The sequence below is a fragment of the Sus scrofa genome, chromosome 12 (assembly GCF_000003025.6).
Source record: "Sus scrofa isolate TJ Tabasco breed Duroc chromosome 12, Sscrofa11.1, whole genome shotgun sequence".
Lineage (NCBI taxonomy): Eukaryota > Metazoa > Chordata > Mammalia > Artiodactyla > Suidae > Sus > Sus scrofa.
Window position 1 is genome coordinate 47,738,841 of NC_010454.4, and position 23,051 is coordinate 47,761,891.

Below are 23,051 nucleotides of genomic sequence, written 5' to 3' on the forward strand. Positions count from 1 at the left end.
GTTCTCAATGCCCAGAGGGGCGAAGGGGCGCAACCCAGCCGTTGTCGGCCTATATAATCCAGTCCCCCACCCCCCCGCCCCCGTTACAGGTCATCTCTCCTCTTGATCACTGAGCGCCTCCATTCTCCACTCCCATGTTCAAGTGTTTCCAGCTTTTCAGACTCATGCAAACTATTACACATTGGACGTTTAGGGGCTCCTGAACTCCGAAAGTTACCCATCACTGAATGAAAACTAAGTCGCTGCCTCTGTTTTACGACCAAACGTGAATATTTACTGTGCCAAAGATTAACTATGATTTCCTTCAAATCACTGGTTCTTAACATTTGGGAGACGGAGGGGTGGGACAGTGCATGGGATTCCTTTGAAGACCTGGTGAGAGCCTGGTGTGACTGGTGTGACCTGGTGTGACTTTCCCCAGAAACATGCACACTTTTACAGACAAGCTTCATGAGATTCCCAGGCCCAAAAGCCAGGGTAAGGGCTCTCTTAAATAAATGTTTTGCTTGGTAGGATGGGAAAGGGGCGGAATGTGAAGAGGGAAGACAAAAGCGAAAAGGAAATATTGCCAGCAGAAAATGGTCAAGTTACATTCAGATATGGGATATCTGCATAAATAAAATAAGGGGATGTTTTAATTTACGGAAATAGACCTGCACAACTTTTCGGAGATATCCTGTACCTTTTCTAGTCCTTCCTTGGTAAAATGGGGGATGTCAGCCAGAGTTGGAGAATATCTAAATTGTAAAATGGACAGAAGGACATCACCAATAAGCTGGACTCCAGAAAGCTCTGTCTAGGATTTTATTAGACTGCTTTTTTCCCCCAATATATCTGTATTGGAAGATTGAGACAAAAAGGCACAAACTCACATGAAATAAACAAGGTAATCTAATCAGTTCTACAAAGTGTATTTTGTAAAAGAAGTAGCACTAGGAACCAACTAAAATAAGTCAGGGAGTCCCAGCAGGGACTTTAAGAGAATTTGGGAAGGTATACATGTGCCCACAATACTGACCCTGTCTCCAACCGCTCTCCATGAGAAGGCCAGAGTCCAGCACCCCTCCTACAGAGGCACTGCTGCCTCCAACTGGGACTACTGGCCCTGGAACTCTAATGGAAGCTGCTGGTCTGAAGGGGCATGGCACATCCTCAGTTGCCACCAGTGGAGCTGAGCCTTGTGTCATGTGCCTCTCGGAGTGCTAGTCAGTTTGAGGGGTGGAAAGGAGGGAAGGAAGGTACTTAAAAGAAGCCAACACCATTGCCCAGCAGCAACACTGTCCGTAGGGATGGAACAAACCAGGGACATCCCTTCTCAAGTTTATGTGGGCTGGAGCCCCAGATCCAGCGGACCTTTGGAAATTCTGGTTCAGTTCATGCAGATGCTTTTGAACTGGGACAGCAGGTGGAGGAGGAAGGAACCAGAGAAAAGAGCGAGACACCCCAGAGCTGGAGTGATACGCATGGATCTCAGAGAAGAGCTGAAAGGAGACAAGCATCTGCTGCCCCTCAAGCCACATCAACAAGAGTCTGCCTAGAATATCACTGTTTCTCCCAGGATAACCCACGGCTGGACTTCGCTTAGTTGATGAATGAAGAAGGGAAAGCTTTAAGCACAAATATAATTATAGCTAATACAGAGCTTGTAGGAAAACATTTACATTTTTCTCCAGTAGGAATGCCTCTTCGTCGTCCCCAGTCACATAAGTGCTACCAGCAGCTGGGATGCCTAAGACCAACTGAACCTCCCCATAGACCCCGCAAGGTGAGGAGCCTAAAAGGAAGGTGTAACAGGACAGTGGTCCCCAAGGGGCCTCGATGAAGGCAGGAGCTAACTATGCTGAGTCTGTCCACCTTTCCCCCAAGAGGGGCACAGGGAAGCAGCCGTCAGGAAGTCGCAGGTGTCATCCTGTGAGATGCTCCCTTATTGCACTTAGACATGAGTAAGGCAAACTGACAAAAACCTAAGGACACACGATGCCATCCTACTTCTCACTGCCCCAACAGAGATTTGATTTCTCCTTAGCAGCTGCACCCAGGCTAGCATGGGCTTGAGTAACTGCACACTCAGCCAACATACTCCACAGGGTTTGGGAAATGTCAGGTGGCACCACAGCTATCTCAGATTCGCCCACTGGGAAGGCATACTCGGGTTCCGCCAAGTCATAGGGCACCATGACGCACTCAGCAGCTTCTGGGCCCCTGGAGCCTGGACCTTCTCACCAGCCCGCTCTGGTAGAGTTCTGCTCTACGATCACTACTTGCTTTTGATTGTCCAGGACAGAACTCAGCGTGGGCGCAGGACGAGCTGAGCTCTTGATCCCCAAATTCCTTTCCAGCAACTGGAGACAAGGGGGAACATATTCTGGGAAAAAACCTTTTGCATGCTTGTTTTGTGCAGCATGAAGAGAGCAGGACTTCTTGTGTCCTGATCAGCCTCGGACAGAGGACAGGGATCTAAGAAAGCACGGAGGAAAGACGATTATTGCTGAGTGGCAGCACCAGCCCAAAAGGGAGAGGAGCATGGACCTACAGAGCTCCTCGGGGGCAGACCAGTAGCTACGGATGGAGCAGACTCGATTCTAAGGGCCACACTGCACAGTTCCCTCCAGGTAGCGGGCTGACCTGGGCAGATTATGGGCTCTGCGGAGATTCAGACAAGAGTGGGCAACAGAAGGGCCAAGAAGCCTTAGGTATTTCTAGGGCTAGTGACCAGCAATGCAATGCCTGGGGTAGGGGTTATTTGTATTTGCTTGATTTTTGAAACAGAGACTGGATGGGCCTTGGGTACTTTCATGGTGCCTAGAGCACTCTAACAAGGGGTTACTGGAAGCAGAGCTCAGAGTTACGAAGCCATATTGCTGTGCTGTGGAACTGCGGGGGGTGGGGCGGGGGGAAACATCTGTATTTCTAACTCATCCCTTCTCCCCAGGTGAGCACTCCAAATTACAAAAATCTGCCCAGGAAGCAAAAGACCTCAGTTTATCCCAAGGTTGAAAACAAACAAACGTAAATCATTTAAATCACCACATCACAAAAGGCAGCTATTTTGAAAGACTAAAAATGTCACTTGGACATAAGGGGGGTGGGGGCACAGAGAAATGAGAACACAATGGTTGGAGAGGGAGGAGCTGTAAATACAGCCACCTACACGCCACATATCTCGGAGGAGCAGGCTCCCGCGCACAGGGGCTTCATAACACCAGACGGTCTATTTGTTCACAATATTAAAGGGCATCTAGAATTAGCTACAGTGAGGGATCCAAAGTTGCCTGAAGAATGGGCACAGAAAGGCTGCGTCCGAAGGTGGCCTGTCACTTGGGAGGGTGCAGCTGCCGGGCCTTCCTGTTGACCGCTGTCTTGCAAAACTAGAAGAGAAATACAATTATTAAGGAAGCAAACAGAGAAAAACAAAAGCACACTGTAAATCATCGATTGGGGGATTTTCAAAAGCAGGAAGGATGCCAGGCGGGGGCGGGGGGAGATCCAGGCCGTGACTGGGAAGCTGGCAGGGCAACAATCCACTCCATCCCCCCCTCTTATCTCCCAGAAGTCCTCCTCAGGCCTGCGGGGCAGAGCACACGGAGGGAGGCTCACCTCACCGCTGGTGAGACCCCGGCCTCCTTCGCACCTTAGTACTAGAGCACGGCCAGTGTTTCTTTGGTGACATACTTTTTCTCTCTGATGGGGAGCAGGCCCAGGCTTTTCATGCCGCGACTAAGGGCCGCTGAGCCGCTGGAATAGCAGCAGGGCTGGAGGTGTGCAGGGCACTGGGAGCTAACGGAAGGAAGGGTCTTGGGAAAGAGTGACAATGTGAAACCAGAGACATCCCATCCTGGTCCTATACCAGGGCTGAAATACTCCAAGTATCTGAAAGATGCTGCCTCTGATGAGGGCAGCTACTTGGTCTGGGATCAGAGGGTAGAGCAAGGAGGGCAATGAAGCACCAGACCCAGAAGGAACACTAGGAAAAGCAGTCTGGCCAGTGAATTTTCTAAGGGAGGGGCAGGGAATGGCTCAGGCACAGGGCGTGCAAGGGGCACCCAGAATGCCAGCTTCAACTGGAAATGGCTCAAGTTACAAGAGGAAGAGTAATTAGGGGCAGATAAGCTTTGATTCTCACCCACTGCCCCAGCCCAGCCCCGCTTCTCATCACCACCCTCGTGGCTGAGGGCTTCCTCACACAGTCACGTCTCCCTGAAATGTCTTAATAACCATAACCCCTTTCAACGGAAGCCCGAGAGCTATTTAGCGGGGCAATCATTCTTATGAGTAGTACGCAGGACGCGGAACCAAGCAGGTTCCTCACTGCATCCAGAAGGAGCTGCTGAGCTTCAAGGACCCAGACTGATTTGGGCATCCAGGACGCGCTCCGTGAGAATGCGGTACATACAGTGCAGAGGGGGGAAGGGTGACTTTAGTCGTCCGCCGTCATTCCTTTCACTGGGTCCTTTTGTCTCATCTGGAACAGAAAAAAACAAACAGGAAAAATGGAAGGCTTTTGCCGCTGATGGAACTCCACCACAAATTCACTCCTCCTCCTCCTCAGTCCTGCCAATGGATGGGGTAGAGTGTTTCTTTGTGCACAAAGCAGATCAGAATAGAATTCTGCGTCCATACAGCCAAAGCCATGAATAGCTCTGTCTTTGGTCCCACCATCCGTGATTTCTGTTTCTCTCTCGTGTCCCAGTGTTGGGGCTTAGTTCTTAAGTTCTTCCCTTTCATTCATTCGACAAATATGAAGCATCTTTTTTGTGCCAGGAACTGCTCCAGAGCTGAGACTTCAGACCAAGTCTCTCCCCAAGGAGCTCACACTCTGGGGCAGGGTAGGGGAAAAGAAACCGACTCCTCTATGGCAGGGCTGCTGGGACAAAGGAAGACTGCGGGGGAAGCGCTATTCTATGAGGAGCTGCCTGGGGAGGGCCTCTCTGAGAAGTGACCTTGGAGTAGAGCCCTGAAGGAAGTGTGTGTGGCGGGAAAGCCTGGGGGATGGGGGCAGGGAGCATTCCAGGAACAGCAGTTCCCTCTCCTGAGCTCTGCTTAGAGGCCTCACCCAGTCACCCAGGTGGGCACAGTGTGGCACCAGGACACAGGGATCACAAGTGCCGAGGAGGAGTTCCTGTTGTGGCTCAGCAGTAATGAACCCAACTAGGATCCATGAGGATGCGGGTTCGATGACCCTGGCCTTGCTCAGTGGGTTAAGGATCCTGAGTTGCTGTGAGCTGTGGTGTAGGTCGCAGATGCAGCTCGGATCCAGAGTTGCTGTGGCTGTGGTGTAGGCTGGCGGCTACAGCTCTGATTGGACCCCTAGCCTGGGAGCCTCCATATGCCGCAGGTGCCGCCCTACAGCAAAGGAAAAAGAAAAGCGTAAGAAAAAGAAAAGCGTAGGGGAGATCTCTTGCTTCAGCGTGCAAGGATGCTAGAAAAAAGGACAGGATCTTCTCAAAGCACTGAGCGGCCCCTGTCCCTGGCACCTTCCAAGCAGCAGCGACAACTTCTTGCTGGGGAGACTGCGGTGGCGATTGCTCTCAATCCTTTCCCCTTGAAACCTGAACATTCTATTCTGACTGCAGCATGTGCACTTCCCATTCGATATGTCTTCACCATCCATCAGTTTTCGGCTGGGCTTTCAGTCTTTACTCATTCAACAACTTTTGAGCACGTAAGGGCCTAAGCGCCGGAATCAGATGGCCTGGATAACGTTCTGGCTCCATCACTAACTGTGTGCCCTTGAAAAAGTCACTTCACTGCTCTGAGCCTCAATTTCGGTCATAATAAAATAGAGAGCATAATGGCACATGTGCCAGGGGTTGTGGTGAAGGTTAGGACGTTCGCGTAAAGTACTTAGCACAGCGGAGGGCTTGGCACCGAGTATGCGCTCTGAACGCGTTATCTGTGCTACGTCTTTGCTGCAAACGGCGTGCTGCGGGGAAGGGGATGTGTGTCCATACAGCTCTTACGAAACCAGACTTTTAAGCTACGGCCTCTTCGGTTATGCTTTATTCACTAGACTTTAACATGCCGCATTTTGCACATTCTGCAGAGATTCTGCCTCAGACGGAGTGACTTTCCACTGGGAAACATTTTCAAATGACTTTCCGCCACCTCTCAAACCCACGTCTACTGATCGTGCCCCCCAACCATTACAATCAGTAAGTCCTTGTCTCCCAGGGGGTGTGCTAGTTACACCAACGGTCTTAGCTTGGTCTTTTAGGCTAGAGTTTCCTTACACTTGATCAAGATAAATGCTTGGGGTATTTGGAGGTTCATGGGCCCCAAACCTTAAGAATCAGAACCTAGGAGTTCCCGTCGTGGTGCAGTGGTTAATGAATCCGACCAGGAACCATGAGGTTGCGGGTTCGGTCCCCACCCTTGCTCAGTGGGTTAACGATCTGGCGTTGCCGTGAGCTGTGGTGTAGGTTGCAGACGTGGCTCGGATCCCTAGTTGCTGTGGCTCTGGCGTAGGCCGGTGGCTACAGCTCCGATTAGACCCCTAGCCTGGGAACCTCCACATACCACGGGTGTGGCTCTAAAAGGACAAAAGACAATAAAATAAAGTCAGTCGGTCTTGCAAGCCTTGCTTCTCATGGTCCCCAACAAAGATCCTCTGCTCCAAACACAAAGCCTATCCTCTGATACCAGCCAGCCAGTGTGTACTCCTAGCTCTCACTGGAATGCCTCTCCCCCGCAGATTTTGCTCAAAACTCACTTTCCTGAATTAGCGTCTTTTAAATTTTTATTGCTCATCTAACTTCAGGTATCCACATGACTTAATACCTATTAATATACTACTTTAAAAAGGTTCCATAAGTTCAAGATTTTTCAACATGACAAATTGACAAATCTAGTAAGGATAAGGGAGTGTGTGTATATACATGCTTTTTTTTTTTTTTGCCCCTTTTTTAGGGCTGCACCCATAGCATATGGAAATTCCAAGGCTAGGGGTCTAATCAGAGCTGTAGCTGCCGGCCTACACCACAGCCACAGCAACGAGGGATCTGAGCTGCGTCTGCAACCTACACCACAGCTCACGGCAATGCCAGATCCTTAACCCGTTGAGTGAACCCAGGGATTGAACCTACATCCTCATGGACACTAGTCGGATTCGCCTCCACAGGAACTCCTGCACTCAAATATTTTATAAGAGAGAAAGTTAGCCCTGTGGTGTAAGGTTGGGGTTGGAAGCACTGGTGTGAACAGAATATGTCAGATAGACACAGAAATAACTACAGGAGTTCCCTTCGTGGCTCAGTGGTTAATGAACCCAACTAGTATACACAGCTTGGATCCCACATTGCTGTGGCGTGGGCAGGTGGCTACAGCTCCTATTCAACCCCTAGCCTGAAAAACCTCCATATATCGTGGGTGTGGCCTTAAAAAGACACAAATAAATAAATAGCTACAGAGGTTAAAGTTCCCAGCTCCACGCTCTGAGGAGGCCTGGGAGCAGCAGCACCCCAGCAGTAATGAGCACACCTAGCACCCATACACCACCCTCCAGTAAAGGAACCAGGGCTTCTTGGCGATACGGCCGGTTCAAGGGTTAGTCATGGAAAGAGCAAGACGAGGCTGGAACAGCCTGCTGTGCTTCAGGTGAACAAAGGCAACTTCACCAGAACTGGACAGGGGCAGGTAGAATGCAATGAAAGGAACTCACAGAGCCTCTGACGTTTTGGCCTAAAATACAGAAACTGGATCTAATCATGCACAGTCACTGGACAAACCCAAATGAAAGACATCTACAAAATGACCAGCCTATGACCTTCACAAACGTCAAGATCATGGTAGTCTTGGCAAACCGAGGAACTGCACCAGACTGGGAGGGCGCAGTGCGATGCTGGGTTGTATGTTTTCCCTTAAAAGAATGGGGTCTCTGGGGAAAAGGGTTCACGGGAGGTCTCCATACTCTTGTCATTTTTGCTAGGTCTGAAACTTTCAAAATAACATTTTTTTTACGGCCACACCTGCAGCATATGGAAGTTCCCAGGCCAGGGACTGAATCTGAGCCACTGCTGAAAACTTTAACCCACTGCTCCAGGCTGGGGATGGAACCCAAGCCTCCACAGTGACCCAAGCTGCTGCAGGCAGATTCTTAACCCACTGCAACACAGCGGCAACTCCCAGAACATTTTTTTTTTTTTTTTTAAAGACAGGCACATGCTCATTAAATGTGTCTTCACTGATGACCATTCACATAAATTTTCAGGGGAGAGGCCAAGATTTAGTACCTTGGGAACAGAGCTCCTTGGGCCTCAAGCTGATCCTTGTACACCCTGAGAGCTCACCACCTTGCTTTAATTCACTAATGCAAAGCCAGTCCTACGGTTTGAAATTAGATGCAACTTCCCCTCAGGAAACATGATAGCTTCCTCTACGGCCAGAGACAAGGTCCCCCCACAGAGGGTGCCACTGAAATAAAAATGCATTAATTCATTCTTATAATGAAATGCTCCAAGAGTGCTTATTTCCTGTTTCCTGGGGCCTAAACAACACAAGAGATTTTATCTGATGTTTGCAGTGCTGCTCCGATCGAGCCACTGCAGGCTATATATACCCATGCAGTCGAGAAACATGAAAACAGAAGCGCCAGTCCTGGTTGGTTTGTTTTTAGCAGTGGTTTCCTCTAGGGAATGAGGCCAGGGGTTGGAGGAAAGGGACTTTTATTCATCTACGTATTTTATTTATTTGGATCTCTATTTTTAATATTTTTCTGTATCTTCTGAAGATCACTTTTACTGGCTGGGAGTTCCCGTCGTGGCTCAGTGGTAATGAACCCGACTAGTATCCAAGAGGACGAGGGTTCGATCCCTGGGCTCACTCAGTGGGTTAAGGATCTGGCGTTGCCGAGAGCTGTGGTGTAGGTCGCAGATGTGGCTGGGATCTGGCATTGCTGTGGCTGTGGTGTAGGCTGGCAGCTACAACTCCAGTTCGACCCCTCACCTGGGAACCTCCATATGCTGCAAGTGCGGCCCTAAAAAGTTAAAAAAAAAAAAGAAAACCTGCTTTTACTATTAAGTATGAAATATTCCTCTGACTTAAAAAAAAACCTGAGAGTTCTCTGGTGGTCTAGTGCTTAAGACTCAGTGCTTTTAGCACTGTGACCCAAGTTTAATCCCAGGTCTAGGAACTAAGATCCCACATCAAGCCAGTGCACACCAGGGCCAAAAATGCAAACAAACAAACAAATGTGTACAAGGATCAGTGTCAGTTTCTTGGGTGTGATATTGTATCATTTATCGTTTTATAAGATACTACCATTGGGAGAAAGGGATCTCCTCCCTATTGTTTTTTTTTGTTTGTTTGTTTTTGTCTTTTTAGGACCACACCCATAGCATATGGAAATTCCCAGACTAGGGGTCAAATCAGAGCTGAAGCTGCCGGCCTACACCTCAGCCACAGCAACATGGGATCTTGTGGCAATACCAGATCCTTAACCCACTAAGCGAGGCCAGGTGACTGAACCTACATCCTCATGGATACTAGTCTGGTTCATTACTGCCAAGCCACGATGGGAGCTCCTCTATCAGTTCTTATAACTGGATGTGAATCTTATAATCTTCTCAAAATAAAAAGTTCCATGAGGACTTCCTCACTGTGGTACAGTGGGCTACAAGGATCTGGCATTGCTGCAGCTGCAGTGTAGGTCACAGCTGTGGCTTGGATTCAATTCCCGGCCTAGAAACTTCCATATGCCATGGCTGTGGCCATTAAAAAAAAAAGTTCAATGAAAAAATAAAGCTGGGAGTTCCCGTCGTGGCGCAGTGGTTAACGAATCCGACTAGGAACCACGAGGTCGCGGGTTCGGTCCCTGCCCTTGCTCAGTGGGTTAACGATCCGGTGTTGCCGTGAGCTGTGGTGTAGGTTGCAGACGCGGCTCGGATCCCACGTTGCTGTGGCTCTGGCGTAGGCCGGTGGCTACAGCTCCGATTAGACCCCTAGCCTGGGAACCTCCATATGCTGCGGGAGCGGCCCAAGAAATAGCAGCAACAACAACAACAAAAGACAAAAAGACAAAAAAAATAAATAAAAATAAATAAATAAAAATAAATAAAGCTGGCAAAAAAAAAAAAAAAATCAGTTTAAGACACAAGGCACATGTGGAACTGTTTCTAGAACCTCTTTAGAAAGCCATTCTCTTTACAAGCAGGTTTAGCCCTTTGGGAGAGAAATCTGGCACTAAATAACAAAAGTCTCAAATTCTCTAATTCTGTTGGTAGGAATGCTAAGTAAATAATCCTAATTACCCCAAAAAACAAGTGCACAAAAAAATCTTTTTTTACCACAGCATCATTTATAAACAGTGAAAGCCTGCAAATACCATAAAGGAAAATCCGACCACACAGGGAAATGACAGTACAGAGTGGCGTGTACGTTGTCATCAGAAACACGCCTGTGAATTAACTTTTTTAGTGAGGAATGCTTTGTTATGTTTGAGAAAAAAGTGAGCGAACCATCCAGCACGTGCAATGGCCTCACCACTCAGCAAAAGCATGCAGAGAGACTTAAAATGTTGACAGTGGTTGTCTTCAAATAGTGCGAGTACAAGGGGTTTTTCTTTCTACTCTTTGCTCTTTTCTGCAAAGATGTTTACAGCTTATATATTACCTTAATAGTGAAAAATGAAACTATTTAAAAAGAAAATAAAGCTGCTCTATTTCGAGATGTTGGCCAGTGTTCCAGGGGGTCTGCATGAAGCCAGTGGCTGCTGGGCAGTGCAGAGGGAACTCAAACTCCAGGAACAGGGATCTCTTGGCCTCGAAACCCAGCTCTGCCCTCTGCAGGCGCTATGGGAACCTCAGATTCTAATCTCCCACGGCCCAGCAGGTGAGCTAGGCCCTAGGTGACTTCTCTTTATCACCCAATCCTCAGAACCTCTGGGACGTAGTGTCCTGCCAGGCACCTCACTGCACAGGGACACTTACATAATTGCAGAGCCGAAGACTTAAAATCTAAAACTGATGGTGACCTATCAGTTGAAAAGCCACAGGATGGAGCAAGGGCCCCCTTCATCAATGTTCAGGTGAGGATAACGGGACAGGCACATTTACATGCAAGACCGGCCACAAGGAGGTTTGGAAACAGCCCCCAGGCTGGATCAGCAGAGCAAGAGCAGTGTAGCTTCTGAGCTCCAGCTGGAAATACCAAGTCCAAAGGGATGGGCTCTGGAGGGATCAGGGGAGCCATCAGGGACCTAGGGAGGAAGAACCACAGGAAAGGCTGGGAAAGAAAATGCTGCAGGAGTTCCTGTCGTGCAGTGGAAAAGAATCCGACTAGGAACCATGAGGTTGTGGGTTCGATCCCTGGCCTCGCTCAGTGGGTTAAGGATCCGGCATTGCCGTGAGCTGTGGTGTAGGTCGCAGACTCAGCTTGGATCTGGTGTTGCTGTGGCTGTGGCGTAGGCCGGCGGCTACAGCTCAGATTGGACCCCTAGCCTGGGAACTTCCATACACTGCAGGTGCGGCCCTAAAAAAAAAAAGAAAATGCTGCAGAATCTTAACCATTCATCTTTTGCTGTTTTTCAGCAAATGTTCTGGAGGGTCCAGTAAACAGGGAAAAAAGTTTTCTTAATTTTTTCTTTTTTTTGTCTTTTGTCCTTTTTAGGGCCACACCCGTGACACATGGAGGTTCTAATCGCCTTGCTCAGTGGATTAACCATCCAGTGTTGCCATCAGCTGCAGTGTAGCTCACAGACGTGGCTCAGATCCCACGTTGCTGTGGCTGTGGTGTAGGTGACCCCTAGCCTGGGAACCTCCACGTGCCCGTGGCACGGCCCTAAAAAAAGCAAATAAGTAAATACATAAAGAAATAGAAGTTCACATCCATGAATAATAACGATGTTGATTACCATCACGTTCATTAGAGAGTGAGCTCCTCGTTACAGGAGGGGATCAAGCGCAAGCCGGGGGGGGGGCGCTGCAGAGGACTTGAGCACTGGCCACATAACTGGACTGAATGACCTTTCAGGTGCCTCCTTCTGCATGTGGGAGGCCGGTTTCCTCAGGGAGCAGGAGGCACTGCCCCTCTCCAGGCACACATTCCCAGACGGTTTTCTTTTGGGGGCAAAGGACTCATCTCTTGATCCCGGGTTTTGCAAATCCTTGAGCTGCATCCAGGAGTGGGGGGGTCCACCCCGCAGAGGGACCAGAGATATGGCAGTGGGGACTGTGGCCTTAGAGGGACCTCTCATGACTCCCGCGACGGTCCGCCCACACCAGACTACGGAGCATCCGTCTAAGATGAAGAGTCAAATTTCTATCACAACTCGCAGTTAATCTTGGCAGACTGATACACTCATGTACTGCGATTCCTCCCCCAAAACCCCACACCATGAGGATAGTACAGTCATAAAAACAAAGAAAACTACAAAGACAACAAGACCGGGGGAGATGATGGCAGATGAGAGGGGGAAGCAGCGTTCCGGAAGTCGGAAAAAGGACGGAGGAGCAGGGGCTGCCCCGCGCAGCAGCGGAAGCTGAGCCCGGCTGACAGGGAGGAGGGGGCCAAGAAGGAGCCGACTCGTGGGCGCTGCTGGTTCTCCAGAGGCTGGGGAACCGGCAGTGCCAGGTGCCTCTAAAAGTGGGAGTGCAGGTGGGGGTGAAAACAGGTGACTTCTTTGAAAGTGGGAATAAAGGAAAGTTTGGGTCTGCTGTCCCTGCTCCAAGCTCTCACTGTCAAGCAGTGCCCCCCCCCCCGCCCCCCCGTCCTGCAACAGCAAAGCCGGGGACGGGGACGTCACTCCCTGGAGAGGCTGAGGGAAGCCTGAACTCGGGACCCCAGGCTCAGCTAGGGGTGAAGGGGGCACAATGCAGGATACAAAGGGATTAAGTTGAAGCCACCAATGGCGCGGTGAGCCCACGGGGACCCGTCTCCACCTCAGCTCCTAGGATGCTGGCCCTGACCATCTCCACAAGCAAAAGACTGGGGAGCCCTCTCGAAGCAAAATGAGCAGCCCAAGAAAAACAGACTTCTAATTTTTTTTTTTTGCTTTTTAGAGCCACACCCACGGCATATGGAGGTTCCCAGGCTAGGGGTCTAATTGGAGCTGTAGACGCCGGCCTTCGCCACAGCTCACAGCAATGCTGGATCCTTAACCCACTGCGTGAAGCCAGGGATTGAACCCGTGACCTCATGGTTCCTAGTCGGGATTCTTTAACCACTGAGCCATAACAGGAACTCCCGAAAAACAGACTTCTAAAGCAGGGAACCCCAAGGGAACCACCTGACTACCCTTCAAAAGGCCCACCCCCAGATTCAGAGAGCTTCTGTCTGCTTTTAAAGCTTCACTCCTCACTGGGGACGGACAGTCAAGGACCACCAGTCATTCCAGGGAAGCCCCCAACATGAAACACAGAATCCAACAGGAAAAAGGAGCTCAGAGGCAAGAGAGACTCTCCAGGCGGCAAAGATACCTCAAAACCAAACACAAGACCCAACACCCAGGGACTTCCTGTAGTGGCTCAGCAGAAACGAATCTGGCTAGGACCCCTGAGGATGCAGCTACGATCCCTGGCCTCGCTCAGTGGGTTAAGGATCCAGCATTGCCATGAGCTGTGGTGTAGGTCGCAGACGAGGCTCAGATCTGGTGTGGCTGTGGCTGTGGTGTAGGCCAGTGCCTACAGCTCTAATTGGACCCCTAGCCTGGGAACCTCCATATGCCACAGGAGCGGCCCCCAAAAAGACAAACAAACAAACAAACAAGAAAACCCCAACACCCAGAACTTCAGAAAAGAAAAATGATGCAGGCAGAAAAAAGAATACAGAATAAATGTCTTAAATTCAGTAGAGGGGAGAAAAGATAACTTTAAAAAAAACTCTCCCAGAAAGTAGACAAAAAGGGAGAGAGGGAAAAAAAAAAAGCAAATGACAAGGTCAATTCACGAAGTCCAATTTCAGACTAAAAAACCCTCCAGGAGGAGAACAAAGAGAACAGAGAGGAGAAAATGGTGACACAGGTAACACATAAACATTTTCCAAAACTGAAGAGATCTTTACATCAAAGTGCCCACTGCGTGGGAGCCAAGCGAAGGAGCCTGAACCAGCGTTAACTACGTTATTGTGCAACCCACACAACCGACCATCCCGTGAGACTCCGAGATAAAACTTAATGACACCGCCGCGGAAAACCAAGCTCACAAAAAGAAAGGAGGCAGTGACCACTTCTTCACAAAACAAGAAAATTATCCAAAGAAGGAACGGAAATCACAGCAGATGAAAGGGTTCAGTTAGGAAAAAGAGGAACAAAAGTATAATAAATGCTGAATAATGAGTCACCCCCAAATCGTGGTACTGAAGGATGGGCGGGAGCAGACTGTGAGGTGGGGGTGGAGTGAAAGATCGAAGGCATCCATAGGAAGAAACAGAGGATTTTTTTTCCCCCCATTTTTTGGCCACCCTGTGGCACTGGGAGCTCCTGGGCCAGAGAACAGATCTGAGCCACAGTCTCAACCTAAGCTGCAGCGGTGGCAACGCTGGATCCCCAACCCATTGTGTTGGTCTGAGGATCGAAGCCCCGAAAAATTAAGAATTAAGAGGGTAAGTATATTATTTGGAAACATGGAAGTAATTAATAAAAGAAACAACTGTGAGTTGAGAATTGCAAGGGGCTCCTTCCAGGGGTGGGAGCTCGGGGAGAGGGCAGAGCGCAGGAGCTCCTTCCCAAGCCTGGGATCCTGAGATGTAAAATGATAAAAATACTTGGAGCAGAATTCCTGCTATGGTGCAATGGGATCCGAAGTGTCTCTGCAGCACCAGGATGCAGGTTCAGTCCCTGGCCTGGCACAGTGGGTTAAAGGATCCAGAGTTGCTGCAGTTGCAGTGAAGGTCGCAACTTCAGCTTGGACCTCATCCCTGGCCCAGGAATTCCATATTTTGGTTTTTTTTTTGTGTTGTTTTGGTTTTTTTAGAGCTGCACCCGTGGCATATGGAGGTTCCCAGGCTAGGGATCGAATCAGAGCTATAGCTGCCAGCCTACACCACAGCCACAGCAACGAGGGATCTGAGCCTCATCTGCGACCTACACCACGCTCATGGCAATGCCAGATCCTTAGCCCACGGAGCGAGGCCAGGGATCGAACCCATGTCCTCATGGATGCTAGTCGGGTTCAAAAACCACTGAGCCAAGACAGGAACTCCAGGAATTCCACATTTTGGTCGGGTCCATTACTGCTGAGCCACGATGAGAACTGCCCCCCAAAAAATTTAAGTGAAAAAATAAAACTCTGATTAAAATATTTTTAGGAATTCCCAGAGTTCCCGTCGTGGTGCAGCAGAAACGAACCCGACTGAGAACGATGAGGACTCAGGTTCAATCCCTGGGCTCGCTCAGTGGGTTAAGGATCTGGTGTTGCTGTGAGCTGTGGTGTAGGTCACAGACGCGGCTTGGATCCCGCGTTGCTGTGGCTGTGCCCGGCAGCTGCAGCTCCGATGAGACCCCTAGCCTGGGAACTTCCATATGCTGTGCAGCCCTAAAAAGACAGAAAAAATAAATAAATAAATAAAATATTTTTAGAAGAAGCAAAAAAAGACAAGTGAGCCAGAGGCTCAGTGGGCACACAGAGGTCCTTTGCAGTTGCTAATGGGGTTGGAACATGTCCCACGGTGGCTTGGCTTTCTCTTCCACTGCCAACTATTTTAAAAATTCTAATTCCAAAGAAAGTTTTCTGTGCTCTCAGTTATCTTGGAGGACAGAGATCATCTCAGCGTAGGCGCAACTCAGCAGAATGGAGAGACAGGCAAAGACAAGGGGTGGGGATTAAAAGGAAGCCCCTGGCGAGGCGTGCTCTCAGGCCTGGGATCTGAGGGGGTAGATTCGGTGGACCCTCTGAAAGCCCTCCCAGCACCAAGAACCTGAATTTGACCCAAGCGTGAAAGGCTATCAGCAAACACTTCCACCAACCCTGGCATCCTCTCGGCTGGCCTGTCAGGCGGCGAGCACGAGACTGAAGCTACAGGCTAAACCCCAAAGGCTCTGTGCTCTTCCGTTCGGTAACTTTTCTTTTTGTCAGGACTTGAGTGACCAAAAGACTCAGGCCTCTCTCTGACGATGGTTAGAAGCACCGGCGCCCTGGACATTAAAACCTACCACTTCCTGAAGACCCTCAGCAGAAGGATCTGGAGTTGTGTCCCAAACTCTGCCACTTCCCTGCCAAATGGAGCTGAAGGAATAACTAAAACGTCTGCCTTCAACAGGGTCGCAGCAAACCACTGAACCAGCGGGTCGGCCCAGGAGGTGTCATCCTGGAGGCTAAAGCCAATTCCCCACGGGGCGCCCGAGGAAGGGAGAGCTGACCAGCCCAGCCCTGCAGGAGTGGAGACAGTCATTGGCAGCGTGGCCCCGGGCCTGCATACCACCTGAGGCCCTGCTAGTTGGAGAGCCGGGCAAGGCCGTGCAAAGCAATGCCTGCCAGACCCCCAGGTTCGGTGCCCGCCCTCCCAGGGCCAGGAGGAGGAAACGGATGGCAGGTCCTACGAGACAGAGCATCCTGCCTTATCTTTAGCCCCTCAGGGCAGGAGGGAGCCCCAGATGGCATGGAGAGGAAGAGGAGGCTGTGACCGAGAGCCATGGCTCGTCCCCCGACTGTATCACCTGTAGGCTGTGGGACCCTGGGCACGGCCTTGAACTCATAGCCTCTCCCACCTCATCTGAGTGTGAGGGCGACAGCAGTACCTCCTCACAGGGGTTATGAGGCTCGCAGGAGATGCCGTCAGAATGTGCCTTAAAATCAGGAGGATGGGGCTGACACACGCACACGACCATACGGAGCACAGATGACCAAGGACCTACCAGCACAGGGAGGTCTACTCACTGTTCTGTAATAACCCACATATGGGAAAAAAAAATGCACACATGGTGTGTACAACGGATTCCCTCTGCTGTAAACCTGAAGTTAATACATGTACATCAGCTATCCTCCAATCAAAATTAAAAAAGAAGAAAAAGGTGCCTCGCACACAGCGGGGCTCGAGTGTTATTTACTGACAGTCTCCTCAGAGCGAGCCTTGCAGGGAAGCAGTCCCAAATTCCCCAAATGAGGCAAGAGCAGTGTTAGGTCTTCGGGCTCCCACGGAGCAGCAGACAGCTCTCCTTCTGGGATCCATGCCAAGGACAAAAAAAACACACACATTCGCACACACACAAAACCCAGCAAAGGCTCCAAACTCTAAAAATAGCTCCAGACAACCTTATAGCGTGGTGAGTTCTGTGCGCGCTGCTGCCGAACCCGGTGGGTCGTGCACGAGGAGGGATCCGTGGGTGGGCCCGGCCTGCCTCCTCCCAGGGTCACCTCCAGCGCTGCAGCCCGGTGCCACTCCCCCACCCGGCTCGGGAACGGCGGCAGCAGCTGCGTTACTCACTTGGCATTCAGCTCAGCCCGCCATATCTGCCTCTCTGGATATGCCAAGACCTCGACTAGACTGCAAGTTCAAGAGCACAGGCTGCTTTCTTCCTTGTGGTTCCCACATGGCCTGGCATTAGACCTTACCCACCGCAGAGGCGGACATGTTCCTAGAACCACAGGACGGTGCCCTCAGGGAGCTGCCGGGCACGGCAGCCTCCTCAGGTTCACACAGTCATCCAGCCGACAGCCCCAGTCCCCCCCGCCCCGCCCCCGGAAGCCCACGCACCTCGTCCAGCTGTCTCTTCGTCTCTTCTTCCATCCTTCGAATGTCGTCCATGGTCAGGTCAACCCACTTATCGAGCCAACAGAACAGCTGCCTGTGGAAGTTTGTAAACAGACGCCTCTCTTGCTATAAAAAGGAGGGACCCAAGTTAGGCCAGAAGGTGAAGGCCACGGCTGCAGCCTCCCCCCACAACCTCTGTGCCAAGACCAACACCCACACTTGACTGGGGCGGTGGGGGAGGGACACGGGCTGGCTGGTCTGGATGCGCCCTCCGGGCCTCAGGTCAGGAACCTCTGCCTCCCGAGCCTGTCACGTACCGTCTCAGGAAGAAGCCCCCAGGAGAGGGCGGCTGCCCACCTCCCAGCCAGGCCACGTGCCCAAAGTGCTACCAAGAGAGGCAGTCCGTGAGCCAAGGCCCCAAACCACTGTGCCAAGTTTCCTCGTCTCTGGAGCCTAAAGCCAGGTTAAAACCAGCCGGCAGGAGTTCCTGCTGTGGTGCAGTGGAAACACATCATCAGGTTGCAGATTTGATCCCTGGCCTCACTCCGTGGGTTAAGGATCGGGGGCATTACAGTGAGCTGTGGTTAGACCGGCAGCTGCAGCTCCAATTCGACCTTAGCCTGGGAACCTCCATATGCCATGGGTGCGGCCCTAAAAAGCAAGGAGGAAAAGAGTACTGGCCGGCAGCTAGGAGATGTCCAGTTTTACCAGACTCTCCCACATCAGAGATAAGGCTATAGAAACTCCCTTGGGTCCTTAGGGGCCAGTTTGGCAAGTTTCTCCGTTTTCCTGGGTCTCCCATGTATACACGTTATGACACTTTTGATAGTCTCTTGTTTAAAACAAAGAAAAGGAGGAGTTCCTATTGTGGCTCAGCAGGTTAAGAACCTGATGTTGTCTCTATGAGGATGCACGTTTGATCTCTGGCCTTGCTCAGTGGGTCAAGGATCTGGCATTGCCATGAGCAGTGGTATAGGTCGCAGAGACGCAGCTCAGATTCCTCGTTGCTGAGGCTGAGGCGTAGGCTGGCAGCTGTAGCTCCAATTGGACCCCTAGTCTGGGAACTCCCATATGCTACACTTGCAGTACTAAAAAGCAAAAAAACAAAAAACAAAAAACCCCAGGGAGTTCCCGTTGTGGCTCAGTGGTAACGCACCTGACCAGTACCCATGAGGATGCAGATTCAATCCCTGGCCCTGCTCAGCAGGTTAAGGATCTGACATTGCCATGAGCAGAGGTGTAGGTCACAGATGTAGCTCAAATCCTGCGTTGCTCTGGCTGTGGTGTGGGCTGCAGCTCCGACTGGACCCCTAGCCTGGGGACTTCTATAGGCTGCAGGTGTGGCCCTTAAGAGAAAAAAAAAAAAAAGACACTGAGGTTTTTTTTTTTTTTTGGTCTTTTGTCCTTTTAGGGCTGCACCCGCAGCACATGAAGATTCCCAAGGCCAGATCCAACGCCAGATCCAAGATCCAAGCCACGTGTGCGACCTACACCACAGCTCATGGCAAGGCCGGATCCTTAACCCACTGAGCAAGGCCAAGGATCGAACTCGCAGCCTCATGGTTCCAAGTCAGATTCGTTAATTAGTGAGCCACGACGGGAACTCCCTATTTTTTGTTTAATCAGAGCAAGTCACTTCCTGTTTTCTTCTTTTGCCTCAGTTTCCTTCTCTTTTACATGTGGTGCCCTTGGATGGACAACATGAAACCATAAGAGAGTTAAGTGCAAGGAGAAGTGGGTGTCTGAGGTTGGCTCCCCGAGGGTACAAGCCACATGGGTTGCACGGTCTTCTCTCATTGGACAAAGCATCCCCCACCAACACACACTGGGAAGGCCTCGCCCTGGTCACTTACCTTATGTATAAAGTTTTCCACTTTGTTCTGCAGGCCCCACCACTTGAACTTGACAGTAACCAGTTTGTATGCACACATGTATGGGCAGTCTTTCTGATTTACAAGTTCTTGCTGTATTAGAAACACACCCACAGGCAGGCAAGTAACTAAGAGGGCAGACCTCGGGCTCTCCCTTAGCCCAGCAGGCCATTCCCCTCCTCCGCGGGAGAGGCCCACCCACGCCGTGCCCAGCCCCCCCTGGTGGTGAGGGTATGAACTGCACCTTCCAGTTGGGGCCCAAGGGTCCTCGGCCTGTTTTGATAGATTTAAATTTTGCTGGGTCTTCCTCTGCCTTGTAATCCTGAGAGAAGTCACAAAGTGGGAGAGGGAAGGGAAAAAGGGGGGGAAGGGGAGGGAGAGAAAGAGATCAGATTTTCCACCCGAGGACAGTTCATACCATTGATGGCGCTGGCACACAGAAAATATGAGAAAGTATTATAAACAAGATATAAAACGGTTTACATTTGCATCAGAGGAGAGCTCTCTGTGATGGTCGCTGCCAGCATTTGTTTTCACTTTTACCAGACTGTGTGAGCAGGCACACATCTGCACCGTTTAAGAAGGGAATTTGCCATGTGGAGGCATCACCAGGGGAGGCGTTTTCGTGAGACAACGGACCCTTGAGCAGCATGGGGGTTGGTGTGCTGACCCCTGCACAGTTGAAAATCCGACTATAAACGTATAGTCCGCCCGCCGTACCCGCAGTTACTCTGCCTCCTTGGATTCAACTAACATGGACCCCTAGCCTGGGACCTTTCATATGCCGCAGGTGTGGCCCTAAAAAGCAAAGCAAAACAAAACAAACCCCCCTGGAGTTCCCATTGTGGCCCAGAGGTTAATGAATCCGACTAGGAACCACGGCAGCTGGCGAGTACAGGGCACTGCTAGACCGTAAGGGTGGAGGGAGCGGGGACTGGGTCTGTGCTGCCCACGGCTCTGCTCCCAGGAGGTGTGTGTTTAGGCACGAAAAGGGTTCACTTGCCCCATTCCATACTCTTCCTACCAGACAGAGGCCTGACAGAGGCGGGGACAGACCTGGTCCCCACGCTCTCCAATGTTATGGTCTAGCAGTGGACTGAACTCGCCAGCTGCCTGCTGCTGTGTTTGTTACTCTGGGAAGCGACCCCCAACTTCTTGAGGGCAGGGGACTCGTCTTTTCATATAATCAGCACCCCCCAACCTGGAACCCACAGAACAGAGTATTCCCAACACAACAGACAGGAAATATATGCTTTTTAATTACAGAGTTGTAATGAGAACTAGTTTTGGGCTAAGTGTCACTTCAGCAGGGCAAATCGCCCTGACAGAGGCTAAACAGGACACTCATCGCAGACACCACTTTCCTGATGGAATTCCCAAGTTTAGCCATGGGAATTCTTTTTTCTTTTTCTTTTTAGGGCCACACCTGTAGCACATGGAAGTTCCCGGGCTAGGGGTCGAATCAGAGCTGTAGCTGCCAGCCTACACCAGAGCCACAGCAACGCTGGATCCAAGCCACATCTATGACAGCTCACAGCAATACCAGATCCTTAACCCACTGAGCAAGGCCAGGGATCAAACCCGCATACTCATGGATACTAAGCAGGTTTGTAACTACTTGCTGAGCCACAATTCGGAAACTCGCCAGGACAAGCAAATTCTTAACTCTCATTTAAAAAATAAAATAGAGAAAGAACTTCCCTTTGAGCCAAGTTGAGTGTGGTTCCTTGGCTTCTCAGACACTTAAGAATTCATTTCTACATCTCAAAGGCCACCCATATGGCTAAACATTTCCTACCTTGCTAAGTACTTGGCTTCGATCTGCGATGTCTATATATACGGCTTCCACGTGTTTCCATGCCTCAGGCTCCAGTTTATGCACCTGCAGGGACAAGGAGGACGGACCACTGTGTAGATTCTATCAGCTGTGAGGTACCATTCCCCCAGAACGGAGGCCGAGAAACAGCTGTTCCCCACAGCCACAGATGTGAGATTCCTATCAGTATGCACAGAAATGCCCAAAGGAGTGGGAGGAAGGATTTTAAGTGGACTTATGTTTGAGAACTAATGATCTGGTTTTTCAGGCTAAGTACGACTGTCCCAGGCCAAGACACGCTCAGGGCTCCCCACAGCACCTATGCTGTGGCCACACGTTCCCCTCTTGTAAAGATGTAGGCACTTGGGGGATGCTGACTGGTTAGCCATATACTGCTTACTGTGATGATTTTAAAGATTAACTAATTCAAAACAGATTATTCATGTACCTGATACAAAATCATGATACAAATTCAAAATGTACAAATGGAAATAACAGAGTAACTCTTCTCTCCGGCTCGTCTCCCAGTTCCCTCCCAAGCACCACTGCTATCAGATTCTACGCATCTACAGACACCCAAGTCTGGAGGTTTCCCTTTTACTACAGACGGTAGGTAGCATATATACCTATTGTTTCACATCCTGCTTTATTTATTTAGGCACACCACTATTTTTTTGGCCATGCCCACAGCATGTGGAAGTTCCCAGGCCAGGGATCAAACCTGTGCTATAGCAGCAACCTGAGCCGCTGCGATGACATTGGATCTTTCAGCTGCTGTGCCACAAGGGCACTCCCACACTTTGCTTTTTTCATTGGACGATATACCTTGAGGACGGTTTCCTATTTTCTCTTTTTAATGGCTGCATACTATTCCACTACATGGCTGCACCTCAATTTATTTACCAGGGTCCTACTGATGGGCTCTTATATTGTTTTTAATCTTTGGCTACACAAAGAATGCTTCAGCTGAGTTCCCGTCATGGCTCAGTGGTTAACAAACCCAATTAGCATCCATGAGGATGTGGGTTCGAGCCCTGGCCTTGCTCAGTGGGTTAAGGCTCTGGCGTTGCCATGAGTTGTGGGGTAGGTTGCAGATGTGGCTCAGATACCAAGTTGCTGTGGCTCCAGCATTGGCCAGCAGCTACAGCTCCAATTCGACTCCTAGCCTGGGAACCTCCATATGCTGCCAGTATGGCCCTAAAAGACAAAAAGACAAAAAACAAAAAAACAAAAAAAACAACAAACAAAAACAATGCTTCAGTGAATCTCCTTGTACATAAGTCATTTCACATGTGTGAAAACATAGCTGTATTATAAAGTCCTTGGGGGGAATTGCTGGGGTAAAGGATAGGTATATTTGGGAGTTCCCGTTGTGGCTCAGTGGTTAACAAATCCGACTAGGAACCATGAGGTTGTGGATTCGATCCCTGGCCTTGCTCAGTAGGTTACGGATCTGGCGTTGCCATGTACTGTGTTATAAGGTCGCAGACTTGGCTCAGATCCCCTGTTGCTGTGGCTGTGGCATATGCAGGCAGCTGCAGCTTTGATTCGACCCCTAGCCTGGGAACCTCCATATGCCACGAGTGTGGCCCTAAAAAGCTAAAAAAAAAAAAAAAAAGGATAGGTATATTTTAAATCGGAGGAGTTACTGGCAAATTGTACTCTACAGAGGCTGTAATTTTGATGTTTTCCAAATACTGCTCCTCTGTGCCATGCGTTGCATTTTAGACCAATCCCAGCACTGG

General features: G+C 50.2%; 1 protein-coding gene across 4 annotated transcripts in view; it reads right to left on the reverse strand.

Annotated features, from left to right (window-relative positions):
- PITPNA (phosphatidylinositol transfer protein alpha) overlaps positions 791 to 23,051 on the reverse strand; it is a 45,757-nt gene continuing 23,496 nt past the window's right edge. The window contains exons 7-13 of one of the 4 annotated variants that reach the window (XR_001304419.2): positions 21,289 to 21,372; positions 19,735 to 19,812; positions 19,473 to 19,583; positions 17,623 to 17,745; positions 17,353 to 17,503; positions 4,394 to 4,462; positions 791 to 3,368 (exon numbers count right to left, since the gene is read on the reverse strand). Coding sequence is in view for 3 of the 4 variants with exons in the window: in XM_005657014.3 (XP_005657071.1) it covers positions 4,418 to 4,462; positions 17,623 to 17,745; positions 19,473 to 19,583; positions 19,735 to 19,812; positions 21,289 to 21,372 (441 nt within the window). In the remaining variant the exon portion in view is untranslated. Of the gene's footprint in view, positions 3,369 to 4,393; positions 4,463 to 17,347; positions 17,504 to 17,622; positions 17,746 to 19,472; positions 19,584 to 19,734; positions 19,813 to 21,288; positions 21,373 to 23,051 lie in introns of those variants that run through there. The other 3 variants (XM_005657014.3, XM_021067562.1, XM_021067561.1) reach the window with 3 other exon arrangements.